The sequence below is a fragment of the Leguminivora glycinivorella genome, chromosome Z, assembly GCF_023078275.1.
Source record: "Leguminivora glycinivorella isolate SPB_JAAS2020 chromosome Z, LegGlyc_1.1, whole genome shotgun sequence".
NCBI lineage: Eukaryota > Metazoa > Arthropoda > Insecta > Lepidoptera > Tortricidae > Leguminivora > Leguminivora glycinivorella.
Genome location: NC_062998.1, coordinates 43,087,808 through 43,110,668, shown reverse-complemented (window position 1 = coordinate 43,110,668; position 22,861 = coordinate 43,087,808). Strand labels below are relative to the sequence as shown.

Here is a 22,861-nt window from a genome sequence, read left to right as displayed (position 1 = left end):
TTATTATAGGTATACCAATTCATCGTTATAACAATTTACATTATGCGCATTAACATTATACGTAATCTGATATGCGAAATAATGATATGCGTATTAAACGTTATGCGTAATAAACGGTATGCCAATTCATATTAGGAGTATTCAGTTATGCGAATTAATATAGACCCCTGATCAACATTTGTTCGGCGACTTTTAAAAATAACTTGTATTTTGATTTTTATCACCCTTGAAAGTTTTTTCTAAGAGTTAATGTATTGCGAATTCTGTTAAGTCTAAAGTGTGACAGACAACGTCAATGACAACAATAATGGCGTACATTGAAGCTAATATTTATATTGTATTGTATGAAAAATTAAAAATTTAAAGACTTCATAATTTTTAAGAGTCACTGAACAAATGTTGATCAGTATAAGGAGAATAGCCTACAGTTTAATTCTTCGCCTTTGTTACAGGCCCCACTGTGTACATGTCTCAGCGATTGTTAATATTAATTTGAGTTCGTTGACATGTCTGAATTTAACATAAACCATGGACAAAACCAATGTACCTATCCGTATGCTATCCGTCTCAGTCTTATGTCAAATATTTAAGACAACTAAACGTCATCAAGTGGCTTAATTAATGATTTGGATGAATAAAAACAACCAAATTCGTGCTGTAAAATGCTGCTTCGGGTCATATTAGCCAGGAATCGTATTATCTTTTCGTCGATACTCTTAAATCATACAAAGACATGTCCGGCAGCAAAAAAAGATCCTTGCGCGTCACAAGACAAAGTTAAGAGATGTCCGTCGGGCAGCGGAGCAAAGAAAGAGGCAGGAGGCTCAGGCCATTCAGGTCCTGGCCTCACACGGAACATGTACTCTGGCCGCGTGCGCTTTGGCTTCCTTCCTGACGAATGGTTCAAATTCTTTTACAAACAAACCGGAGTCACAGGCCCTTACCTATTCTTTTTTAACCTTGCCAATTACTTGTTGAGCAAAGAAATCTACGTCATGGAACACGAGTACTACTTGGGGCTCTCCGCATTAGTAGTTATAGTTTATGTCACTAAATCTTTCGGAAAAGATATAGGCGCCAGTTTTGACAAGCAAGTGGATGAGTACGCTGCTGATTTGGAAAAAGGCCGAAAGATGGATTTGAATTACTTTAATGAAGCGATAAAGTCTGCTAAAGATGCTCAGCGTCGTGCCGAGGGGCAAAAGATGTTGATGGACGCGAAAAAAGAAAACGTTGCCATGCAGTTGGAAGCGATCTATCGAGAGAGGGCAATGGCGGTGTACCGCAGCGTTCGGGGCCGCATGGACTACCACATCAAGCGCTACCAGGCCGAGGCCCGCATCCACCAGAAGTGGATGCTGGGTTGGATATTGCGAGAAGTACAGAAGTCCATTACGCCCGAGTTCCAGAAGCAGGCTTTGCAAAGCGCTATTAGTGACTTGGCAGCTGCTGCTAGTAGAGCCTAATGTCGGTAGGTCTAGTATATCCAAACCAATCTCTGTACAATTATATTGTTACACGTAACTTCACGGTGTTCGTTTTATTATTATTGAAGTCGAATTCCACCTGTATTTAATTAAAAGTATTTACATACATATATACGTCTAGGCGTTGCAGATTACCAAGAATTAATACTTAAAAAATATCATAAATGTCAGCTTTATGTTTAAGTATTTTAATTACAGTAGCTAATTTAATATATGTGAGATCGGATGACCCCATTGCAAAGCCCGAAGGAAATTCTAGTAGTCCTTCGGTTTATGTAGCTGTGATTAGTAATGACAAAAAAACTACTACTACCGAAGTAACATTATGTGAGTATTATATGTTTTTTAACACACTTATGTTGTGTTTAAGTTAGACAAGTCGCTTCGGCTGCTTAATGCTAATTAACACACAGATATTTTTTCGGAAGTTTAGACACAATCCCTTTTTTTTTGTTTAGGGGGGGAAAATGCGTTCCGCATACCACTAGGGTGCGAGGGGGACCCTAGTGGTTATGTGGGACTCCCGTATTGGCTAATGAGGCCACGGTATACCCATTAAAAACCCCCCCACATGCCACCTCGCCGCGTTGTTGGCGGGGTTACCGGAACACTTACGCTCACAACGGCGACCCCGCCGGCGGCAGCCGCCCACTTGCAGCTCCTCCGTGGATGCCCAACGGCCCTCCACAATGAGTGCGCCAGATGACAGGGCGCACCCTCCTCCTTGGCCACTTATGGGTACAGTGACGGACCCCCTCGAGTCCGCCACAAAGAGGCCATGGGCGCCAGAAGAGTTCCGGCGCCCGGCGGTGGGAATGGTCTCTGGTTCCACCGCTAACCAAGGCGGCCGCAAAGGATAGGGAGAACGGCACACCGTAATACCGGCACTCCTCTTCCCTTGCGGCCCCACCAATGCCGCTACAGCGGAGCGGCCCCGCCAAGGTCGCAGGGGGTAGGGAGAGTGGCGCACCGTTATACCATCACGCCTCTCCCCCTGCGATCCCACCTCGGCTACCGTGGGAGGGCACAGAGCGGCATCCCATACTGCCGGATCTTCCCTCCCACGGCAGTCCTCCTAGAAGCATCTCAAGTGGGCTTTACAAGCCCACTTGGAGCGTCCTCCTCGGGCCAGCTCGCCCATCAACAAGCCGGCCCTGGTTGCTTCTTCGCTTCACCGTGGGTGACCAAGCCACGGTTACTAAGCCCCTCCACCACGACAAGGTGAGCAACCTGCGGGGGGTAGACATAGACACAACCCCTACATTAACCCCTCAAACGCCTTGCCCCAGATCTGTCACAGACCGTTTAAATTGAAAGTAACAAATAGAAGGTTATCAATTAATTAGCAAGTTTTTTTTAACAATGGTGTTCCAGGATTTTAACTACCTATTAACGTTCTTGCAATATTAACTTTATTTCATTATATTTTGATGACCGGTGACATTAGCTCGAGTAAGTCATCAAGTATAGTAACCGATGAATTAATAGTTATTTATGTATCTTGTGCATAATAAGACAACACAAACGTAACGTTATCTACATCCATATACCTAATATGTTCATTGCAATAATTGTGTATTTACAGATAAATCTTAGTCTAAATTCAGATAAAGCCTGACCAGAAATATACGAGTATGTCGCGCCATGATGCAGAATTTCATTGAGACTATTTTTAACCCCCGACGCAAAAACGAAGGGGTGTTATAAGTTTGACGTGTCTGTCTGTGTGTATGTCTGTCTGTCTGTTTGTCTGTCTGTCTGTGTGTGTGTCTGACTGTGGCATCGTAGCTCTCGAACGGATGAAACGATTTTGATTCAGTTTTTTTGTCTGAAAGCTGAGTTAGTCGGGAGTGTTCTTAGCCATATTTCATGAAAATCGATACACTAGGTCGCGGTCGGGGGTTTTTGCAAAACTATAATTTTGTGGTTATCTTCGTACTAGAACTGTCACCCGTCCTGTGTCTGTGTTCTTCTGATGTACGCATCAGAAGAACAGCGCCTTCCTGACAATAGTCATGTATTCTGGTCAGGCTTTAAGAGGCAGGTAATTATAATATTATCAACTATGATTGAATGTCAGTTCTTTTTTATAACTTTCGATATTTGTAACGATACAAATTACTGCTGAATACCATCATCGCAACTATGTCTTTCTTTGAAACAAAATGTTTTCATCATAGGTTTTCAAATGTAAATTACAGTATCGGTTGTCTATATCGCAAAATAAAAATTATGCTATGTTATATACAAAGTATTTACCTAATATGATGCAGTATCAGTGTTTGTAGCCGAAAGCACAAACGCTCACGGAACGCTCACGATAATATCTCTTTCGTAGCTAATTATATATCTCTATCGCTCTTGCGTATTGGCGCGACAGAGCCAGACTACATGCATTTCTGCGGCGCTTCGGTGGCGTTTCGCGTCGCAGAAATGCCATTCTGCTACGGGGCCTGATACAGATATCTTGATGCATCATGCTATTTGCTTCGCAAATTATTATAGACAACCTTGGATGTAGATAAAACTTACGTAAGTTATGACACAGAATATATAATAGTACAAGTACAGAAGGCTCACTCCTTTGATACTCACAAAATGCCGCCATTCTAAATTCTTACCTACAGGGCATTTCTCAGGAGGCGCGTTTTTACGTGTCCGGGGCAAAAAACGTCAGAACGGACTGTTCTAAAAATCTGAATTAATTCAGGCAGTCTTTAGCCTCTGTTCTACTTGGTACACGATAAAATTATTTATTTATGATTTGTATAATATAAGTAATAAAATATTAAACGCGAAAAATGACCTTCGGTGGGCGTGTCCCGCACCCAGAATTTACAAAACAAAAAATCATAACTCAAGATGGAGTTGTTGATCGCAGTTGATATAGATATTAGGGTGGAGCGAAAAAACACTTTTCTGGAATTAGCAAACCTAATTAGTTATCAATCAATGCCCCTTAATAGTCTATGAAGCCTTTGTGCAAATTGTCAGCTTTTTAAATCAACATCTTCTGCCTTCGCATTAGGGTTGAAATTTTGAAAATCTCATACAAACCTTAAAATTCGACTTTCAGATAAAAAAAAATTTCGGCAGTATTATGTTCATATGTGTCCCGGGCTAGTGACTGATTTCGGTGTAATTTGTTAAACATGACAGTACTCTTACAAATTAGTAGATCACCCATACAACCATTTCAGTCGCAAAATCTTCAAATCAGTAACTAACTGTCAAATGTGACATAACGCGTGGTAACGTCGTGCAAACAATGCGACCGTATTGATACAATAACAAAATGTAGTCGTCGTGTGCACTCGTTACGGTAACAAAATGTGTACGAATTTGTGGCTGTCAATGTCACTGTCAAAATGACTTTTAACGACACTTTATTAGTCGACGTTTGCACACATAACGGTAACAACATGTGGACGAATTTGTGGCTGTCATTGTCACTGTCAGAACGGTTTCTGACAGTGACATTGACAGAATTTGTACACACATGTGTAGGTCTGATTACCGAACTGCTCCTAAACCACTGTATCCGCAAATGACAATCTGAAATACGAAGGTTTCTCAAACTGTCGTGTGAAGTTGTGGACTGGTTGCTTTGAATCATTTAAATATGAGCGAATTAAATAATAATAAACGACGACGACCATTTAAGCACTCTTCGACATTTTATAGAAATGTGGGAAAGTTAAGAAAAGTGCAGAATGATAATACAAATAGATAAGCACTTTATAGTTACTTAATGTATTAAATATATAATTTTTAATTCTTATTGATAAAAATGAAGTGTAGTGTTGCTTTACACAATAAAAGTAGGAATCAAATGAAATAGAGTATTTACTGTGATATTAATAGAATTTCTGTTGCGCAATGATAGTTTTTTTCAGTACAGATGCTGCTTTTTTTAACGCAGTAGTGCGAGCAAATCAAGCAATGATTCATTTCTTGTCTGGTCGAAACTCTTAGCTTAGATTTAGGTACTGAAAATCGTCGTACGATACACGTGCGAAAAGGACATTCACAACTCGTGTCGATTTAAAACACTCCCTTCGTTCGTGTATTAATTTATCGCTACTCGTATCGATTTTCTTCTTTTCCGCACTCGTATCTACAAGTATTTTGTTTGGGTTACAAAAAAAACACATTATTTACTCTACTACGTTTTATTTATGTCTCTTTAACATTACAAATTTGTAGACACTTATCTATACAAAAATCTTGACAAAAGAAGTACAGATCGCTGAAATGAATGTTGATAGTAATATTAATGAAGACTACTTCAACAAGTGTCAATTGTGAAATGCCGCAAAATACTAGTTGCTCTATAGAAGACCATAATAATATGATCCCCGATCCTTTACAACCCAGCAGCACGTTACAATTCTTTTTTAATCTTCTTTAGTGAGGGCAACTGAGTACGACGGCATATTTAATTGTTTATAAAGTTTGAGGATACCTGGAAAAAATTAATACAAGAAGCCATTTTGAAAATATAATAAATATTCACTGCTTTCGGTCACGCGTGTACGCTGCGACCATTTTGCGACCGTTTGTCGACCGTTTGGTGGCCGTTTGGCGACTGTTTTTTACATGGAATATTACCGTCTTAATCCATATTTTAACAACTTTATTGGTTTTCTAGGCATTATTTTTATTATTTCAGTATAGTATATGCACCGGAGCACTAAAACTTCACCAATCAATATACATAACACGCAAACACCGAGTAGTCAATAATATTATTACTGGTTAAACTGAGGTAAATTGATGGCGCGTTGATAAATTTAGACTTATTTTATGAAATCACTCGAGCAATTTAATTGGCCATGGTAATTAGCCCACATTATATTACAAATGCAAACAATATTTATCTTTAACAAATTCTTACGCCATTACATTTTAATGTCAAATGATTTTATTTCTTTTTTACTTTGACGTCTCTGACAGTCGCCATTTGAAAAGAATGAAATGAACGAATGATTTTGGGAAAGTAGTCGCCAAACGGTAACAATGTGTGCACGCGTAGTGCACACTTCTGTCACTTCTGTGACCATTTGTGCCTGTTACCAATCGTCCCCATTTGGGTCGCCGCGACTAAACGTCGACCGTACTGCGACTAAGCATTGAGACCCGAAGACCTGTGTGTACACAAAATAGGAGGTTTTGCGTAGGAACGGCGACCGATTATGGTTATATGGGCAGGGACATAGTGGCACAAATATAGTATGTTTTAGCTATGTTTTAACCATTCAGTGTAGAGGAGATGCAGTACGTAGCGTTTCATAAAGGAGACTTTTTAAAGGTTTCTCAGTCATTCGGTGGGTTTGGTCCCATGTTTTTTAAGATTCGGTGGTTCAATTTACTCTCACAGTTTTAGTGCATTTGTCGTTATGTAAGGTACTAATAAATCCTTGAAAGGATGTTATTTCGTCATTATGACATGTCCTCTGTATCATGCATGCTATTTCAGTTATCTCCAAAAAAACGATAAAATTTGATATCAGTGGTGTTGATTTCCGTGGTTTCGGTGGATTTTTTGACCACCGATATCAAAAAAGTGACCACCGACTTCGATTGCCGTGTTGTAAATAGGATTTTGTTTATTATTTTCTAATATTTCATACTTAAATAGATATTATATACTTTGTCAAAACATAAAACTATGTTTGTAAGCAAATTAAGCCATAGTATGGGTACAAAATTCACTACTCGATAATGACTAGTATATTACCATGATAAATTTACTAAAATTGCGGGATTATGAGCATTTTTACATGACCTGTCATCAAATTAAAATGAAAAATATCAATAAATTGAATAATAAATTATATATAAAGTTGAAATGTGGAATAATGTGTAAAAAATTGAATTCGGTGGTGCGAATTGATTACAGTGCCCATACATAATTTCGGTGGTTTTAAAATGTCAGATTTCTTACAAACTATAAGGTTCTAATGGAGGCCTCCACCACCAATATTTTTTATATTTAGGCTAGATTTTAGTATAATAGACTGATATATCAAAAAAGTAGTAAATAAAAATCAGCACCGAAATCAGGCACCGAATGTCATCTCTGAGAATCGCCCTACATCAACCTACATTGACAAACGGACCGCACGCAAGTAGCCGACATTAAATTCTACTGCGTCGCGCGAAGGTCGTCACCACTGAATGGGCCGCGAACTCGCGGGCCCCCGGCATGTGCTTGTAGCGCGGCGATAGATTCGCGGAGTGAGCCACCCCTGGTTATGACTATAAACCGAACAACAATTTCGCGGGTGGTGTAAACGGTAAGTCTTTCTACCCGGCTAGTCACGTGTTGAAACCCGGATCGTAGGTACCAACGAGGTTTTCGGAACACGTGTACAAATTACGAAGGAATATTTAGGTATAGGAAACCGTTCAATTTCCAATAGGGATCCGCAAAATCCGGAGTTTTATTTACAATTAGTTGTTAAAACCCTTTGTTCCACCCAGACAACCAAGTTTGACAACTGGTTAACTAGACGCACTATTTCTTCCGCGGAGATAACCAGTTATGTGAGTGGAAGTCTAATTCCATTTTCATAACCGAATTTTGGTAATAGTTGTCTAGCGGGAAAGAAAGCTAGTTAGTTGTTTGAGAGGAATTGTTCTTCCACGTTCGTAACCGAGTGTGATAAGGTAGTTGTCCAGGGGAATGTATTTCCGCGTAAAAAACTGGTTAACAACATGGAATAAGTGTCCTTGAAGATAACGGAGAACAAATCAAAGCTCGTACCTAGCTAAAGATACATGTGGATGAATATAACTAACTCAACCTCGTATCTGCAGCAATGATTTGATAGAAATGTTTTCCTACACTCTGATTTTGGGTATTTTCGCCATCAAATAATTAAATACAGATATTAGGCTGTGTGAGTATATCAAGGATAGGCTTTCTCTCTCTCTGGTAATTCCTGAACAATAAGACGATGATGACGATGATAAAGATAGATGATGCTGCAGATACCAGCCGGCGTATCATGCTGCCAATTTTATCACTTATCCACGTGGATAAAGCATCCGGCACGCTTTAGCAAGTATGTCAGTGTGAGAGTGACAGATGTCTTATCCACGTCGATAAGTGATAAAATTGGAATCATAATACGCCGGCTGGTTGAGTTAGTTGAGGTATAGCATCGATATGTTCCTACTATGCCACATGTATCTTTAGCTAGGTACGAGCTTTGATTTATTCTCGGTTATCTTCAAGGACACTTATTCCATGTTGTTAACCAGTTTTTTACGCGGAAATACATTCCCCTGGACAACTACCTTATCACACTCGGTTACGAACGTGGAAGAACAATTCCTCTCAAACAACTAGCTTTCTTTCCCGCTAGACAACTATTACCTAAATTCGGTTATGAAAATGGAATTAGACTTCCACTCACATAACTGGTTATCTCCGCGGAAGAAATAGTGCGTCTAGTTAACCAGTTGTCAAACTTGGTTGTCTGGGTGGAACAAATGTACCTACCGCAGGCTCCTACGTGCCAAGAAAAAACGAGAAGAAATGAACTATTAATTTAAATTATTTTTGAATTACATCACTCAGAAGGCCCCGTTTCTGCCACTCAGAAAACTCGCTAACACATGATTCTATTGATTCTACCGATCGCTATCTATCCTACGCTGATTGTATTGTTTAAACTAATGAAAAAATAATCTAATCTTTTGCTTTCATTTTTTACCAAGACCCGCCGTTGAGTGTCTTTGGCTTCGATGTCCAGTGTAAATTTCAACCGGATTCATACGAATGTTCAAAGCCTCATAGATTTATCAACAGGTGAGTAGTCGGTTGACAACAATAATAATATAAAAAAACCGGCCAAGAGCGTGTCGGGTCACGCTCAGTGTAGGGTTCCGTAGTTTTCCGTATTTTTCTCAAAAACTACTGAACCTATCAAGTTCAAAACAATTTACCTAGAAAGTTTTTATAAAGTTCTACTATTGTGATTTTTTTCATATTTTTTGAACATAGGGTTAAAAAGTTAGAGGGGGGGGACGCACTTTTTTTTCCTTTAGAAGCGATTATTGTAAACCCTTCTTCATTTTTAGGGTTCCGTAGTCAACTAGGAACCCTTATAGTTTCGCCATGTCTGTCTGTCCGTCCGTCCGTCCGTCCGTCCGTCCGCGGATAATCTCAGTAACCGTAAGCACTAGAAAGTTGAAATTTGGTACCAATATGTATATCAATCACGCCAACAAAGTGCAAAAATAAAAAATGGAAAAAAATGTTTTGTTAGGGTACCCCCCCCTACATGTAAAGTGGGGGCTGATATTTTTTTTCATTCCAACCCCAACGTGTGATATATTGTTGGATAGGTATTTAAAAATGAATAAGGGTTTACTAAGATCGTTTTTTGATAATATTAATATTTTCGGAAATAATCGCTCCTAAAGGAAAAAAAAGTGCGTCCCCCCCCCTCTAACTTTTGAACCATATGTTTAAAAAATATGGAAAAAATCACAAAAGTAGAACTTTATAAAGACTTTCTAGGAAAATTGTTTTGAACTTGATAGGTTCAGTAGTTTTTGAGAAAAATACGAAAAACTACGGAACCCTACACTGAGCGTGGCCCGACACGCTCTTGGCCGGTTTTAAATACCTATCCAACAATATATCACACGTTGGGGTTGGAATGAAAAAAATATCAGCCCCCACTTTACATGTAGGGGGGGTTACCCTAATAAAACATTTTTTTCCATTTTTATTTTTGCACTTTGTTGGCGTGATTGATATACATATTGGTACCAAATTTCAGCTTTCTAGTGCTTACGGTTACTGAGATTATCCGCGGACGGACGGACGGACGGACGGACAGACAGACATGGCGAAACTATAAGGGTTCCTAGTTGACTACGGAACCCTAAAAAGTTGATGTTTCACCGCATGTGCCAATATTTTCAAGGCACGATGGTTAAAAGAACTGTGTGCTACCGAGTAAAACACAATATTTTTCACCACACCAACACAAAATACTGACTGTAAAACATCAAACTAAATCAAATCCATCAATTTATTAAATATTTATGATTCAAGACAAGATCATCATTTACGTATACAAGTAATTTATACCAGCTAGCTTAAGACTGAGTTAAAATTTGTATGAAGTTACGTTACACTTTTGTGGATTAAATACAATTTGGCTATACTTCGCTTTCGAAGAACCAAGAGAGCCTTTACCAATGGTGTAGTGAAAAATAGTGAATTTGTTGAAGATAACTTAATCTAAACAAATATTAACCTAATGCTATTCTCAAGGTGGTACTTCGATACCAAGATGGAAGATTGCAAGAGTTTTAAATGGTTCCGATGCAAATCTAACAATCAGAATAATTTTGCAACCTATGGTGAATGCAGAGAATTCTGTCAAGGCAAGTACAACGTTCGTAACTTCGTATGCTAGTTAACTACTCGAATTATCATGAGAAAAATATGTTATCGTACCATTTCTGAGGCCAAAAGAAGGTCATATACTCATAAGAATAAAGAAAAGTTTATACCTAAATATAACCCGAAACAGGTTATTAATAAACATTTATTTTATATTTGCTAAGACTCGTTGTTCAAAACCACCGGGTTTTCATCAACGAAGCCTAAGATGTACGTACGAGTAGCCAAATGCACAAACGCTCACGATAATATCTGTGTCGTAGTCGTAGCTATAATTATTATCTCTATCGCTTTTGCGTATTGGCGCGACAGAGCCAGACTGCATTTCTGTCAGCGTCTGGCGTCGACGATTGCGATTCGGCTGGCAGTACTTAGCTGTGAGTCTCAGGTTTTCCACCTCTATGTATTTTAGAAAAAAAAGCCCACATCTTCACTATAATTTTGTTTTTGTATCAGACCCTGGTCCACATCCAATAGAAGATGTATTGCCCGAAAATGCAGCATGCCACCTGCAACCAGATTTTGGAGATTGTCAAGACTATATTCCGATGTATGAGTTTTTGTTTATACCTACCTTAAAACGTGATTACTATCTCTATTACTTACTTATCGTATTTTATATTAGATAGGTATAAAAAATTAATGCTACGTATTGATAGATCGTTTCAAAAATATCCGTCTTTTATAGCCTAAAGTACTTTGTATAGAAGCCTTTTTTTGCCTAAAGTATTTGCGGGGGTCGATTTTGCGCCACGTCCGTAGGAGATTACCCACCGCCTCCCTACACGTGACCCCCGGGTGGTGCTAAAAGCGCAATAAAACCGGCAACCGTACTGTCCTAGCGATCTCACGGTTCGAATCTTACTGTGTTCACCTACACTATCATTATGCTCCGATATGCTTCCCAAATGCCCTCGGCACTCCCCAGTGCTGACACAAATGGCACTTCTCAATGCCCTCAGACAAGGGACTTAGGACCATCAGTCCGCGTATGCTCGTTAAACATAGAGAGTATAAGTTTAGCTAAGACCCAATGCCTGACTAGAATCGCAGTAGAGAAAAAACTGGACGTAATTTTGCTGCAAGAAACCTATGCAGCCGACGTGTCGCAGCTAGCTCGTCGAGGTAACATACCCGGCTTCACGATGATTGGTGCCACCTACCATGCTCAATATGGCACTGTGTCTTACGTAAGAAACGCACTGGAAAAGTCAACTAACTTAATAACAAATACCATCGACATCGGAAACATAGCACGCACAGTTATCCAAGTAGAAGGCATTAAAATCTGCAATATATACAAACCCCCTTACAGCACCTGGCCTAATCCAGCTATACCCAGCTTAGGCCACCCATCAATAGTAGCAGGTGACTTCAACAGTCATCACACCAGCTGGGGTTATGCAGCTAATGATGGAAACGGAGAAGCAATCGTTGACTGGGCCGACGAAGCAAACTACTTTCTCGTGGTTGGAAACAAAGGCAGGGGGACCTTCAAGTCTGCCAGATGGGGACGCGAGTACAATCCAGACCTAGTATTTGCTTCCCAAGACACTGAACGCAACCCACTACCAGTGACGAGAACTGTCCTACAGGACTTCCCGCACAGTCAACACCGCCCCGTGTTGCTTGAAATTGGCCTAAAGACACCAATGACCCAATCGTACCCTGCACCCAGATGGAACTTCCTGAAGGCTAACTGGAAAGCATACGCTGCCCACCTTGACGATTCTGTTAGATGGATACCGCCTCTGCCAGGAAACTATGAACGATTCCAGAAACTAATACTAACAACGGCCAAAAATATATACCCCGCGGCTATCGCAAGCAGTACATCCCATGCTGCACGGGAAGCATGGTCGCGCGATAGACGATAAAATAGCAGGCCGTCCCTATCGAACTATCAGTAAGTGCGATAGGCACGGCCTGATATTTTATCGTCTATCGCGCGACCATGCTTCCCGTGCTGGAATGACAATACTGAAAGACTGTGGGGCGAGTTGAATCAGACTGGTGACCGAAATACTGCCCATGAACTAATCAGACCCCTGAACGAAGCACGCTAAACAAAATGGGAAAGCACCGTAGGCAATATGAACTTTACGCATTCCAGCCGCAAGGCCTGGCATCTCCTTAAGCGTTTCACCTCGGGAACAAACAGTTCGGCTAGGCACGCAAAAACCAATCCAAGCGCTATCGCCAACAGGATCGTGAAGCTGTCAAAAATGCCCAGCGAAAAAGTGCATACCCGCCTGATCCGGAAACAGTTGAAAGAGATGAAATCTCACGCTACTTCCGATTGGAATTACAGTCGCCCTAATAACTAACACTGAAGTGGCTGCGGCGATAAAACATATTAAAATAAATTTAATTTAATTTGTACATAAGGAAAGGCATATTAAAATAAATAAGGCCTGTGGACAAGAGAACATTTTCCCTGAATTCATTAAATATTGTGGTCCCCTTACGCAGCAATGGTTGGCAGCATTTTTCACGCAGATGATTGAATCAGGAAAAATCCCTGCCCCGCTTAAATATGCAAAAATAAAAGCAATTCTGAAACCGGCAAAACCAGCGGATAACCCTGAAAGTTACCGACCAATAGCACTCCTGAGTGTAACATATAAGCTCTTCGAGCGAGTGCTCTACAACCGAATCGCGCCAGCGATCGAAGCACAAATCCCCCTGGAGCAGGCTGGCTTCCGCCCTGGCCGCAGCTGTAACGATCAGGTTCTAGCGTTAACTACACACATAGAAAAGGGCTTTGACGAAAACGTGAAGTCTTCCGCGGCCTTCGTAGACCTCACCGCCGCCTATGACACCGTTTGGCGCCAAGGCCTCTTGTTCAAACTGCTAAAAGTTATCCCCTGCATCAAAATATACAGAATAATAGAGGACGCCCTCACCAACAGACCCTTTCAAGTATTCCTGGGTGACAAAGCTAGCCGAGCTAGAACTCTCAATAACGGATTACCACAAGGATCAGTGTTGGCCCCTATATTATTCAACCTTTACACACACGACGTACCTGATACCCAGTCGAGAAAGTTTACTTACGCAGACGACCTTGCCCTCGTCTCACAAGACCGAGCTATAGAGGAGACAGAACGCACCTTGCAACGGGATCTTTCCACTATGATGGATTACTTCGCTCGATGGCGCCTACGCCCAAATGGATCCAAAACTGAAGTATGCTGCTTCCACCTCAGTAACCCCCTCGCCAGCAAGCCTTGACATATAACCACCACCCAAAGTATCTTGGAGTCACATTAGATCGAAGCCTAACATATAAATCCCACCTGCAGAACGTCGCTGAGACAAATGAGAACTCGAAACAGCATACTGCAGAACCTAACGGGCACCACATGGGGAGCTTCAGCGGGCTGCTTGAGAACAACTGCTTTAGCTCTAGTTTACTCCACTGCAGAATACTGTGCCCCGACCTGGATAAACAGCGCTCACACCCAAATCGTGGACAGCCAACTTAACCACACCATGAGACTAATTACCGGGTGTATGAAACCAACTCCTGCACACTGCCTACCGGCCCTCAGCAACGGCGTCGGAGGTGTGGTGGCATAATGATGCCACCACACCTCCGACGCCGTCAACACCTCCACAAAGAAGTTGAGAAAATCCGTGCAACGCCCGATCTGCCAATCAACGCAGACTTAAACATATTCAAATCGCCTAGACTTAAGTCTCGCAACCCTCCAGCCTTGCTTGCGCACGAATTCCCAACTGACTGGAACGTCCAAACCACCTGGATGGAGGAGTGGTCAGCAAAAGGCGTAACGTCAGAAATATTCCACATCGAGCCCCGTAAATTTCCAAGTGGTTTTAAAGAAACGCGTCGTGTCTGTTGTTCCTTAAATCGCATACGAACCGGAATTGGTCACTGCGCCTACCTGCGGAAAAAATGGGGTTGGGCTGACACTGAGAAATGTGACTGCGGAAACCCTAAACAAACTGTGCACCACATCGTTTTCGAATGCCCCTTAACTAAGTACAAAGGGGTTATCCTTGGACTTCAAAAACCTCACGAGCGACGCTATCGACCATTTACGGAATGCTAAATTTAAGTTGTAATTTGCATGTAAGATTGTAAACTTGCCATACGATAAATAAATAAATAGAAAGCCACGTATCAGAAGGAGGAGGATTATGACTGTAATCATTTGTATCAAGATGTTTTCAATGTAATTCTTAATCAATTTAATAACAATTTCAAAGTGAAATCTATTAGTGGGTCAAAAGTTAAAACAAAGTTTAGTGAATGGGCTACTGTAGGTATTCACAAAAGTAGAAAAAGACTTTATGAACTTTATGGTGAGAGAGAGCTGAACAAGAATTCAGAATTCCTGGACTATGTAAGAAACTACTCAAGAATCTTCAAGAAAGTGTGTTTAACTGCCAAGAAAAACTTTATTAGTTCTAAATTGAAAGTGTCGGACAACAAAGTGAAAACAACTTGGAGTATTATAAATAAAGAAGCTGGTAAATGTAAATCACGCGAATGTCAAGTCAACATTGTATCAGATAATCAACAAATAGTGTCGAACAGCGATGTTGCCTCGGCATTCGAAGATTATTTCTCAAATATAGCCGTTAACACCACAAAATGTTTACATTCTTCTGCGGCTCAAGCCCATTCATTACTTTGTGCTAATGTTAAGAAATGTAATAATTCATTTGAATTTAGTCAAGTAGACTCTGTAAATATTGTTAAAACATTCAAGTCACTCAATTTAAAGAAAACGGAAGACTTATGGGGAACATCAGTTAAAGTAATTAGTCATGTCATAGATATAATAGCACCTTACTTGGCCGTAATATATAATATTTCAATTTCACAAGGCACCTTTCCAGATCTTATGAAATGTAGCAAAGTCATACCGCTTTTTAAATCAGGTGATTCGAGTGATATAACCAATTTCCGTCCCATATCAATACTTCCTGTACTAAGTAAAGTCTTTGAGAAGCTAATGTTAAATGATCTACTGGGACACTTCAACAGACATAGATTACTTACAAGCAAACAGTTCGGTTTCACAAGGGGCCGTTCCACGACCGATGCTGCTTCGGTACTCATTAAACATATATATAATTTTTGGGAAAATTATTGTGATGCAATTGGCATATTTTGTGATCTTTCAAAAGCCTTTGATTGTGTGGATCATGGAACGCTCATTTTGAAATTAGAACACTATGGTTTGTCTATAAATGCCCTAAACTTTATGTCTTCTTACCTTAGCAATAGAACACAAACAGTAGTTGTTAACAAAACTCGCTCTAGCGGGACTGTAGTCCAATTAGGAGTGCCACAAGGCTCAATTTTAGGTCCATTCCTGTTTTTGGTTTATATAAATGATTTGCCATGTATAGTGAAAAACTTTTGTGAAATAGTACTTTTTGCTGATGATACATCACTGCTTTTTAATGTTGACCGAAAATCTACGGATTACAATGTAATTAATAGCACGTTAGCTGATGTACTGCAGTGGTTTACTGTCAACAATTTACTTCTTAATTCTAAGAAAACCAAATGTATTCGATTTTCTCTGCCGAATGTTAAACCAATCGATACAAAAATACTTTTGAATGATGAATGCTTAGAGATGGTAGATACAACACTGTTTCTTGGTTTAACATTGGACAAAAATCTACAATGGAGTCCTCATATAAAGAAACTAGCAAGCAAATTAAGTTCAGCCGCATACGCCGTTAGGAGAATCAGGCAACTGACTAATGTTGAGACAGCTCGCCTAGTGTATCATAGTTATTTTCACAGTGTAATGTCATACGGTATTCTGGTTTGGGGCAAAGCAGCTGACATACAGACTATCTTTGTATTACAAAAGAGAGCCATTCGTTCTATTTACAACTTAGGAACACGTGAATCAGTAAGAGAAAAAAGAAATTAATATCTTAACTGTAGCTTCCCAATACATTTATGATAGTATAATTTATGTTGTTAAGAATTTAGACTGTTTCACTAAGAATTCTGATATCCATAATTATAACACTAGAAACAAAAATAAGCTTGCCATAAAGAAGTTTCGTGTCCGTAAAGTACAGAAGTCATTTGTTGGGCAATGCATTCATTTTTATAATAAGTTACCTGACACTGCTTTGAGATTACCCCTCCCAGCTCTTAAGAACTACTTAAAAAAATCATTGATGTTAAAGGCTTATTACAGAGTCGAGGACTATTTGACAGACAAACATGCATGGCCCGAACCAGAAACTACAAAAAACGAATAGCAATTAAAATAATTGTATTATGTATAGAGGACACAGTTCAGATAAGAAAGCACATCAAATATTTTATATTTTATGTTGTGTAGGTAAATTACATATTTAATGATATTGAGATTCATATTATCTTTTTCTTCTATGACAATTTGATATGTTTTCTCTGAAGAAGAACGACGTATTATTAAGCAATAATATAATTTATTGAAATTAATTTCCATAGAGTACCTAGTCTGTTCATATTCTTTGATGAATACTTTTGCATGTTAAATTGTATGTTGTTATTTAATGCATGTTAATTATAAGATGTAATGTTTTGAAAAGAAGTTGCCCGCCGAGTTTCTTGCCGGTCCCATAGTGGATACCCCCCTCCCAACTGAGGGGGGACTGAAATCTTCTCGAGGCTGAGGCGTAGGGTTAGAGCCGGCGTAGCTTTATTTGACGTTCATATGCGCATTGTAATATGCCTACTTGAAAAATAAATATTTCATTTTCATTCATTTCATTTCATTTTCAAGGTTACATACATTTTTTCATTTCGGTTTCAGGTTCTACTACGATATATCAAATAAGAGATGCTTTGGGTTCTCCTTTAGCGGCTGCGGAGGCAACCAGAACAGATTCTACAGTGACAAAACATGTTCAACGGTGTGCAATGAAGCCATTGAGAACACCCCCAAATAAACAATGGTATTTAACTCAAGTGTTTGTTTGAAATTTGATTCCCACTTTATTTAATTTTAGCTGATGTCTGTCTCACTTGTCTGTCTCATTTGACTTTTGGACACTCCTTAAATGCATGATGAAGTATATACTTATGCTCAATATGTAATTAAAAAAAACAATTATTACTACATACACATTATTACTACATATATATAAAAAAAAGGTAGGATACCTAAAGGAACCCGTTCTGGGCCATGCCGGGCCCAAAGGTCCCCATCACGCTAGCAGCGTTACCCCGCTGTATGGCGATGGAGACCTGTTGGACAAGCCATGACTCAGAACGGGGATCTTTTATTTTCTCCCTGAGGCGCTTTCCGATCTCTCGGAAGAGTTCACGCGCCTCCCTTCCCCAGGGCCCGGCTGTCTCAACCGCGAAGGGCACGAAGTCATAAGTGGCTTCCAAGGCAGAGTACTTCAGGCGTTTGTTTTTGGCGGCAGTCTCTGCTGCTGAGCCTGCCGTCTTAACTGTGTGTCTGATATGGGATGCAGCAAATGTACTCACACACGTTGCATCCCATATAAGACACCGCCCTCTCTGCCAAGGAACCAGCGTCAGCCCGTCGGGACGTTTGCCATCGGTTCGAGACAAACCTGGCGGTTCCAGGAGGCACGGAACACTTACCGAGAGCATCGCACGACGAATTATTTCGTTTATCGAGTGGTGCCTGGGGAAACGACCGGCGCAACGTAGGCACCTGAGTCCGTGATGGCCGTTCTCCTCAACTGACGCCCCACAAATGCATCGGTGAACATTGCACACCTTACTCCCTAGCCTTAAGGCCACTGCGATTCTTAGGGAATCGTTGTCCAGCAGTGTACCCAGTTGAGGAGAAGGCAAGGCATGCAGCCACGCACCCGACTCAGGCTTGGAAACCGCCTTGAGTCGCGCTAGATCGTATCCCGAGGCACCAGCCTGTAGGTTAGTTTGACGGAGCCTGCACAGGATATCGTCCCAGCCCCTCTGAACAGCCGGGTTTTCCGGCCGGTCGTTGGAAGGGCATAATGTGGCCCATTTGGCTAAAGCATCGGATGTGAATGGTATACAGGTATCGGTGCTATCTATAGCTAGTATACGTGAGACGAGATTAGCTGAACCGAATGCTGAGGCCAAAAAGGCCACCAGGCCGATATTCAGCACTGATTCCAGGATGAGTTTTAGAGTGTCGTCGTAGGCTTGTAATTAAATAATTAAAACAACTTAATAGTATTATGAATACATTTTACCATAGGGGTTTCACAAATGTAGTATACCTTTCTAACTAATAGTAGTAAAACTTTTCATACAAAGTTTACCAATAATTGATGATTTAGCCTATTCAACTTGTAACAGTGATTTAGTATTAAAATAGATGTTACCGCCGCCTGGCGGCCAAAACTTGCTGCAGAGCTGTGCTGTGACAGATACACTGCGGCCGTACTTTCAACCACTTCAGTTAGGATTCGGCTCAAAAGGCGGGTGTGAAGCAGCGGTACATTCCTTACGTATTTTTACTATAAGTGGGGAAGGCGAGGTCGTACTAAAGGTAGATGTACGAAATGCCTTTAACTCAGTCGATCTAGGCGCCTTGCTGACACAGGTCAAAGACAAAATTCCTGAACTCTATAATTTTATTTGGCAGTGTTATCGATACCCCTCCAAGTTACTTTTCAAAAATAACCACATATTCTCTTCCGTAGGATGTCTGCAAGGCGACCCCCTCGGCCCAGCGCTTTTTAGTCTGGTCATCCAACCGATTATCAAGCGCTTAAATTCAAAGTTTAATGTTTGGTATCTCGGCGACGGTACCCTGGGTGGTAAAGTCGACGAAGTTTTAAAAGATCTCGAAACTCTTACAAAACAATTTTCACAAATAGGTTTAACTCTAAATTTTTCAAAGTGTGAACTATTTTTTTAGACAATTCCCAAAAAGATACGTCAATTCCTAAGTTCCAAAATTTCGCACCTAATATGAAAATTTTAGATTCAAGCTCACTTTTTCTATTAGGCTCACCTATCTTCGACGACGCCCACCCAGGGTACATCAAAGATAAACATCAAAATTTTAGTTTCTTTTCGGACCGCTAACTGCAAATTAACGCTGCGGTGCGGTCCAAATGTTTCCGGCCCGACAAATATAGCGGAAGAGTTTAAAAAAAGAATGGATATCATTGTGTTCGTCATTTATTCCACTTTTTTGGTGTATAGTTTCTTTAGGTGTCTGTTGGCTGTAGGCTTTTTTTATGGTGTTTAGTGCCTGGTTAGTGCCCAAACTTTTATCGTGCTTACAGCGAGATGAGTGAAAAACCGTGAGTTCATGAAACTTGAGACCAGCATAGACACCGCGTAGCGAGTTTTATGAATGCAATTGCTACTGTAGATGAAACCATGGTTATGTAAGATGATACTCTATACAAAAGAAAATTAATGGAGTGACAACGTCATGGTGAAAAGGCGCCTAGAACAACTTCGGTCACAAAATGCACGAAAAAAGATTTAAAAGGCTACGGTATTCTAGGGTTATCACGAAATTGTAACGATTTACATAAAAGAAGGGTAGACTACGGTAAATAGCAGATACTACGCAATATTTTTGGTCCAGTTACGATAGCAGATTATGCAAAATAGTCTTTAAAAACTTAGCAGAGGCACAAAGGCATCTCCACGACAATTTCCCCGTTCACGCTGCTTCATTTTACAAGGTTGCTATGACGAAATGTGTCTTCAAAAAAATTCCGCACCTACCTTATATTCGAGACGTGAACCCAAGTGATTATTATTATTTGTTCTAAAAACTTAAGGCACCCTGAAGTAGAAAAAAAATCTTCGGTTGTGCGGTTTAGGCCGATTTAGAGGACAAACATCTTTATTATTTTTATTAAGTTATGGAGAAGCTTTTAAAGAGATTTGAAAAGTGCGTTGTGACAGAGGAGAACTATATTAAAAAATAAAAATAAAATGTAAAGATATGTAAGCCCTTTCTTTGTTAGGCCGAAAACTTTTGGACCGCACTACGTATTATTAAATTTTCTTTATTCGTCCCAAAATTTTCGTATGCCTTTCGATGCTGTCAACTTTGGAAATTTCCCCACCTTTTGGCCAAGCAAGATTAACTTATAAAAAATACTTTGTCTTCTGTTATAAACATTCATTTTGACAGCCGCCAATGAACCCAAGCCGCATTTCCCATTAGACACGGTGGTATTGGGATCCGCAAAATCTCTAGTATTGCCGCCTTCCTTTCTTCCGGTTAGGTACAGTATCCAAAATTTATGTTGCAAAATTCTAAAAACTAACCATGACCATTTGGATTTACCTTTTTTGACAGAAGCCCTGGATTGCTTGAAGGCTGCCTGCCCGAACAAAGACCCGCCCGAGATGCGCCATTCACAGCATCAATGGGACGAGCCGCTCTGCATGCTAGTACGTGATAATCTCTATGAAACGGCCACCAGCCCTGCAGAACGAGCTCATCTCCTTGCTGGTGCGAAGTGGGAATCCGACGCATGGCTGCAGACACTCCCTTCCAGCAATATTGGTACCCTGCTTACCAGCTGCACCTTTAGGCGTGTCTTGCACCAAGAGTGCCGGTCGCACGGCACGCCACGCAAGCTTTAACGACATACTGCGTCGAGCCCTGGTCTCCGCCGGAGGGCCGTCCGTTCTAGAACCGCGCGAACTAGTGCGTGACGACGGAAAGAGACCAGACGGCATGACGCTGGTTCCTTGGAAGCTGGGTCGACCCCTCGTCTGGGATGCCACGTGCGTGGACACCGTCGCAACGTCCCATCTTCCAGGGACCTCGGTTAGGGCTGGCGCTGCTGCTGATGGCGCAAATATGCAGCCATCGACGCCGGCTACATGTTTGAACCCTTTGGCGTAGAGACGCTTGGGCCGTGGGGTCAGGGCGTACACGGCATTTTTAAGGAGCTGGCTAAACGTCTTATAGACGCGTCGGGTGACTGGAAGGCTGGGGTATACCTTGCCCAGCGCATCGGCATTGCCGTTCAGCGCGGCAATGCTGCCAGCCTTCTGGGCACCCTACCGGTCGGCTCAGATTTAGAAACAATTTTTTATTTGTAGGGTTTTATTTTATATTAAATTGTTTAGTTTAACTTATATCAGATTAAGTCATATAAGATTTAGATACCATACTAATATGATATAGATCGTAAAGGTAAATATTAAAAGTTGCTATATTGTCTAAAGAAGCATTACTCCAAATAGATGTTAAATATTTTTTTTATTATTTTTCCCAGAGTCAGAAAACAATTGTCTATCACATTTAATTTCGCGTTAAAATAAAAAATCATGCGTTTAAGGGTTAAGAACTCACTTGATAGCGTAAAGTTCACGGGAAATTAGGTATATACCTAAATAAGGTGAAAAGTGCTCAAATCGGTATTTTATGAAAACCAAAAATAAAATTATTAACGTAGTTTACATTCGTCATCGCTCCAGGGTACGTAGCCGAATGGCATAAACGCTAACGAAACGCTTACGAAACGAAACGGTCGTACCTAGATATCTATCTCTATCGCTTCATTCAACTGTCAAAGAAGCAATAATATGTACCTAATTATTAACGTAGTTTACATTCGTCATCGCTCCAGGGTACGTAGCCGAATGGCACAAACGCTCACGATACGCTTACGAAACGAAACGCTCGTAGATATCTATCTCTATCGCTTCAACTGTCAAAGAAACAATAACACAACGTCAAGAGCAAATGAAGAGGTACGAAATTAGAATGTTTACTTACACGATTTTCTCTTATTGTGCTGCATACGAATACGTATATCATCGATATTCACCCCTCGCATCCAGTTATGGTAATGCAAACCACACGCTCATACTTAGTATTTATTCTAAATTACTTTTGTTCAGTGAAGGTACGGAAAACCAATTTGACTTTTATTCGAGTTTCAGTAAAACGTACAGGTTTATGCATTACTCCGAGTGCGTGCGTCGAGAGCAATTATTTAC

The 22,861-nt window shown here is 40.6% G+C and overlaps 1 protein-coding gene across 3 annotated transcripts; it reads left to right on the top strand.

Moving 5' to 3' along the window:
• The first annotated feature begins 432 nt into the window (after positions 1–432).
• LOC125241496 (tissue factor pathway inhibitor-like) lies at positions 433–21,511 on the top strand. 3 transcript variants are annotated; one of them, XM_048150014.1, is made up of 6 exons: positions 1,591–1,814; positions 9,216–9,306; positions 10,786–10,898; positions 11,374–11,467; positions 17,721–17,862; positions 21,204–21,511. In XM_048150014.1, exons 1-5 carry the CDS (start codon positions 1,652–1,654, stop codon positions 17,854–17,856), a joined length of 597 nt encoding a protein of 198 aa, XP_048005971.1. In that variant the 5' UTR covers positions 1,591–1,651; the 3' UTR covers positions 17,857–17,862; positions 21,204–21,511. The 3 variants fall into 3 exon arrangements, 1 of the variants encoding a protein (XP_048005971.1); XR_007178744.1 differs by lacking the exons at positions 11,374–11,467; positions 17,721–17,862; positions 21,204–21,511 and having other exon boundaries at positions 433–1,814; positions 10,786–10,902; XR_007178745.1 differs by lacking the exons at positions 9,216–9,306; positions 11,374–11,467; positions 17,721–17,862; positions 21,204–21,511 and having other exon boundaries at positions 433–1,814.
• Positions 21,512–22,861: the final 1,350 nt, after the last annotated feature.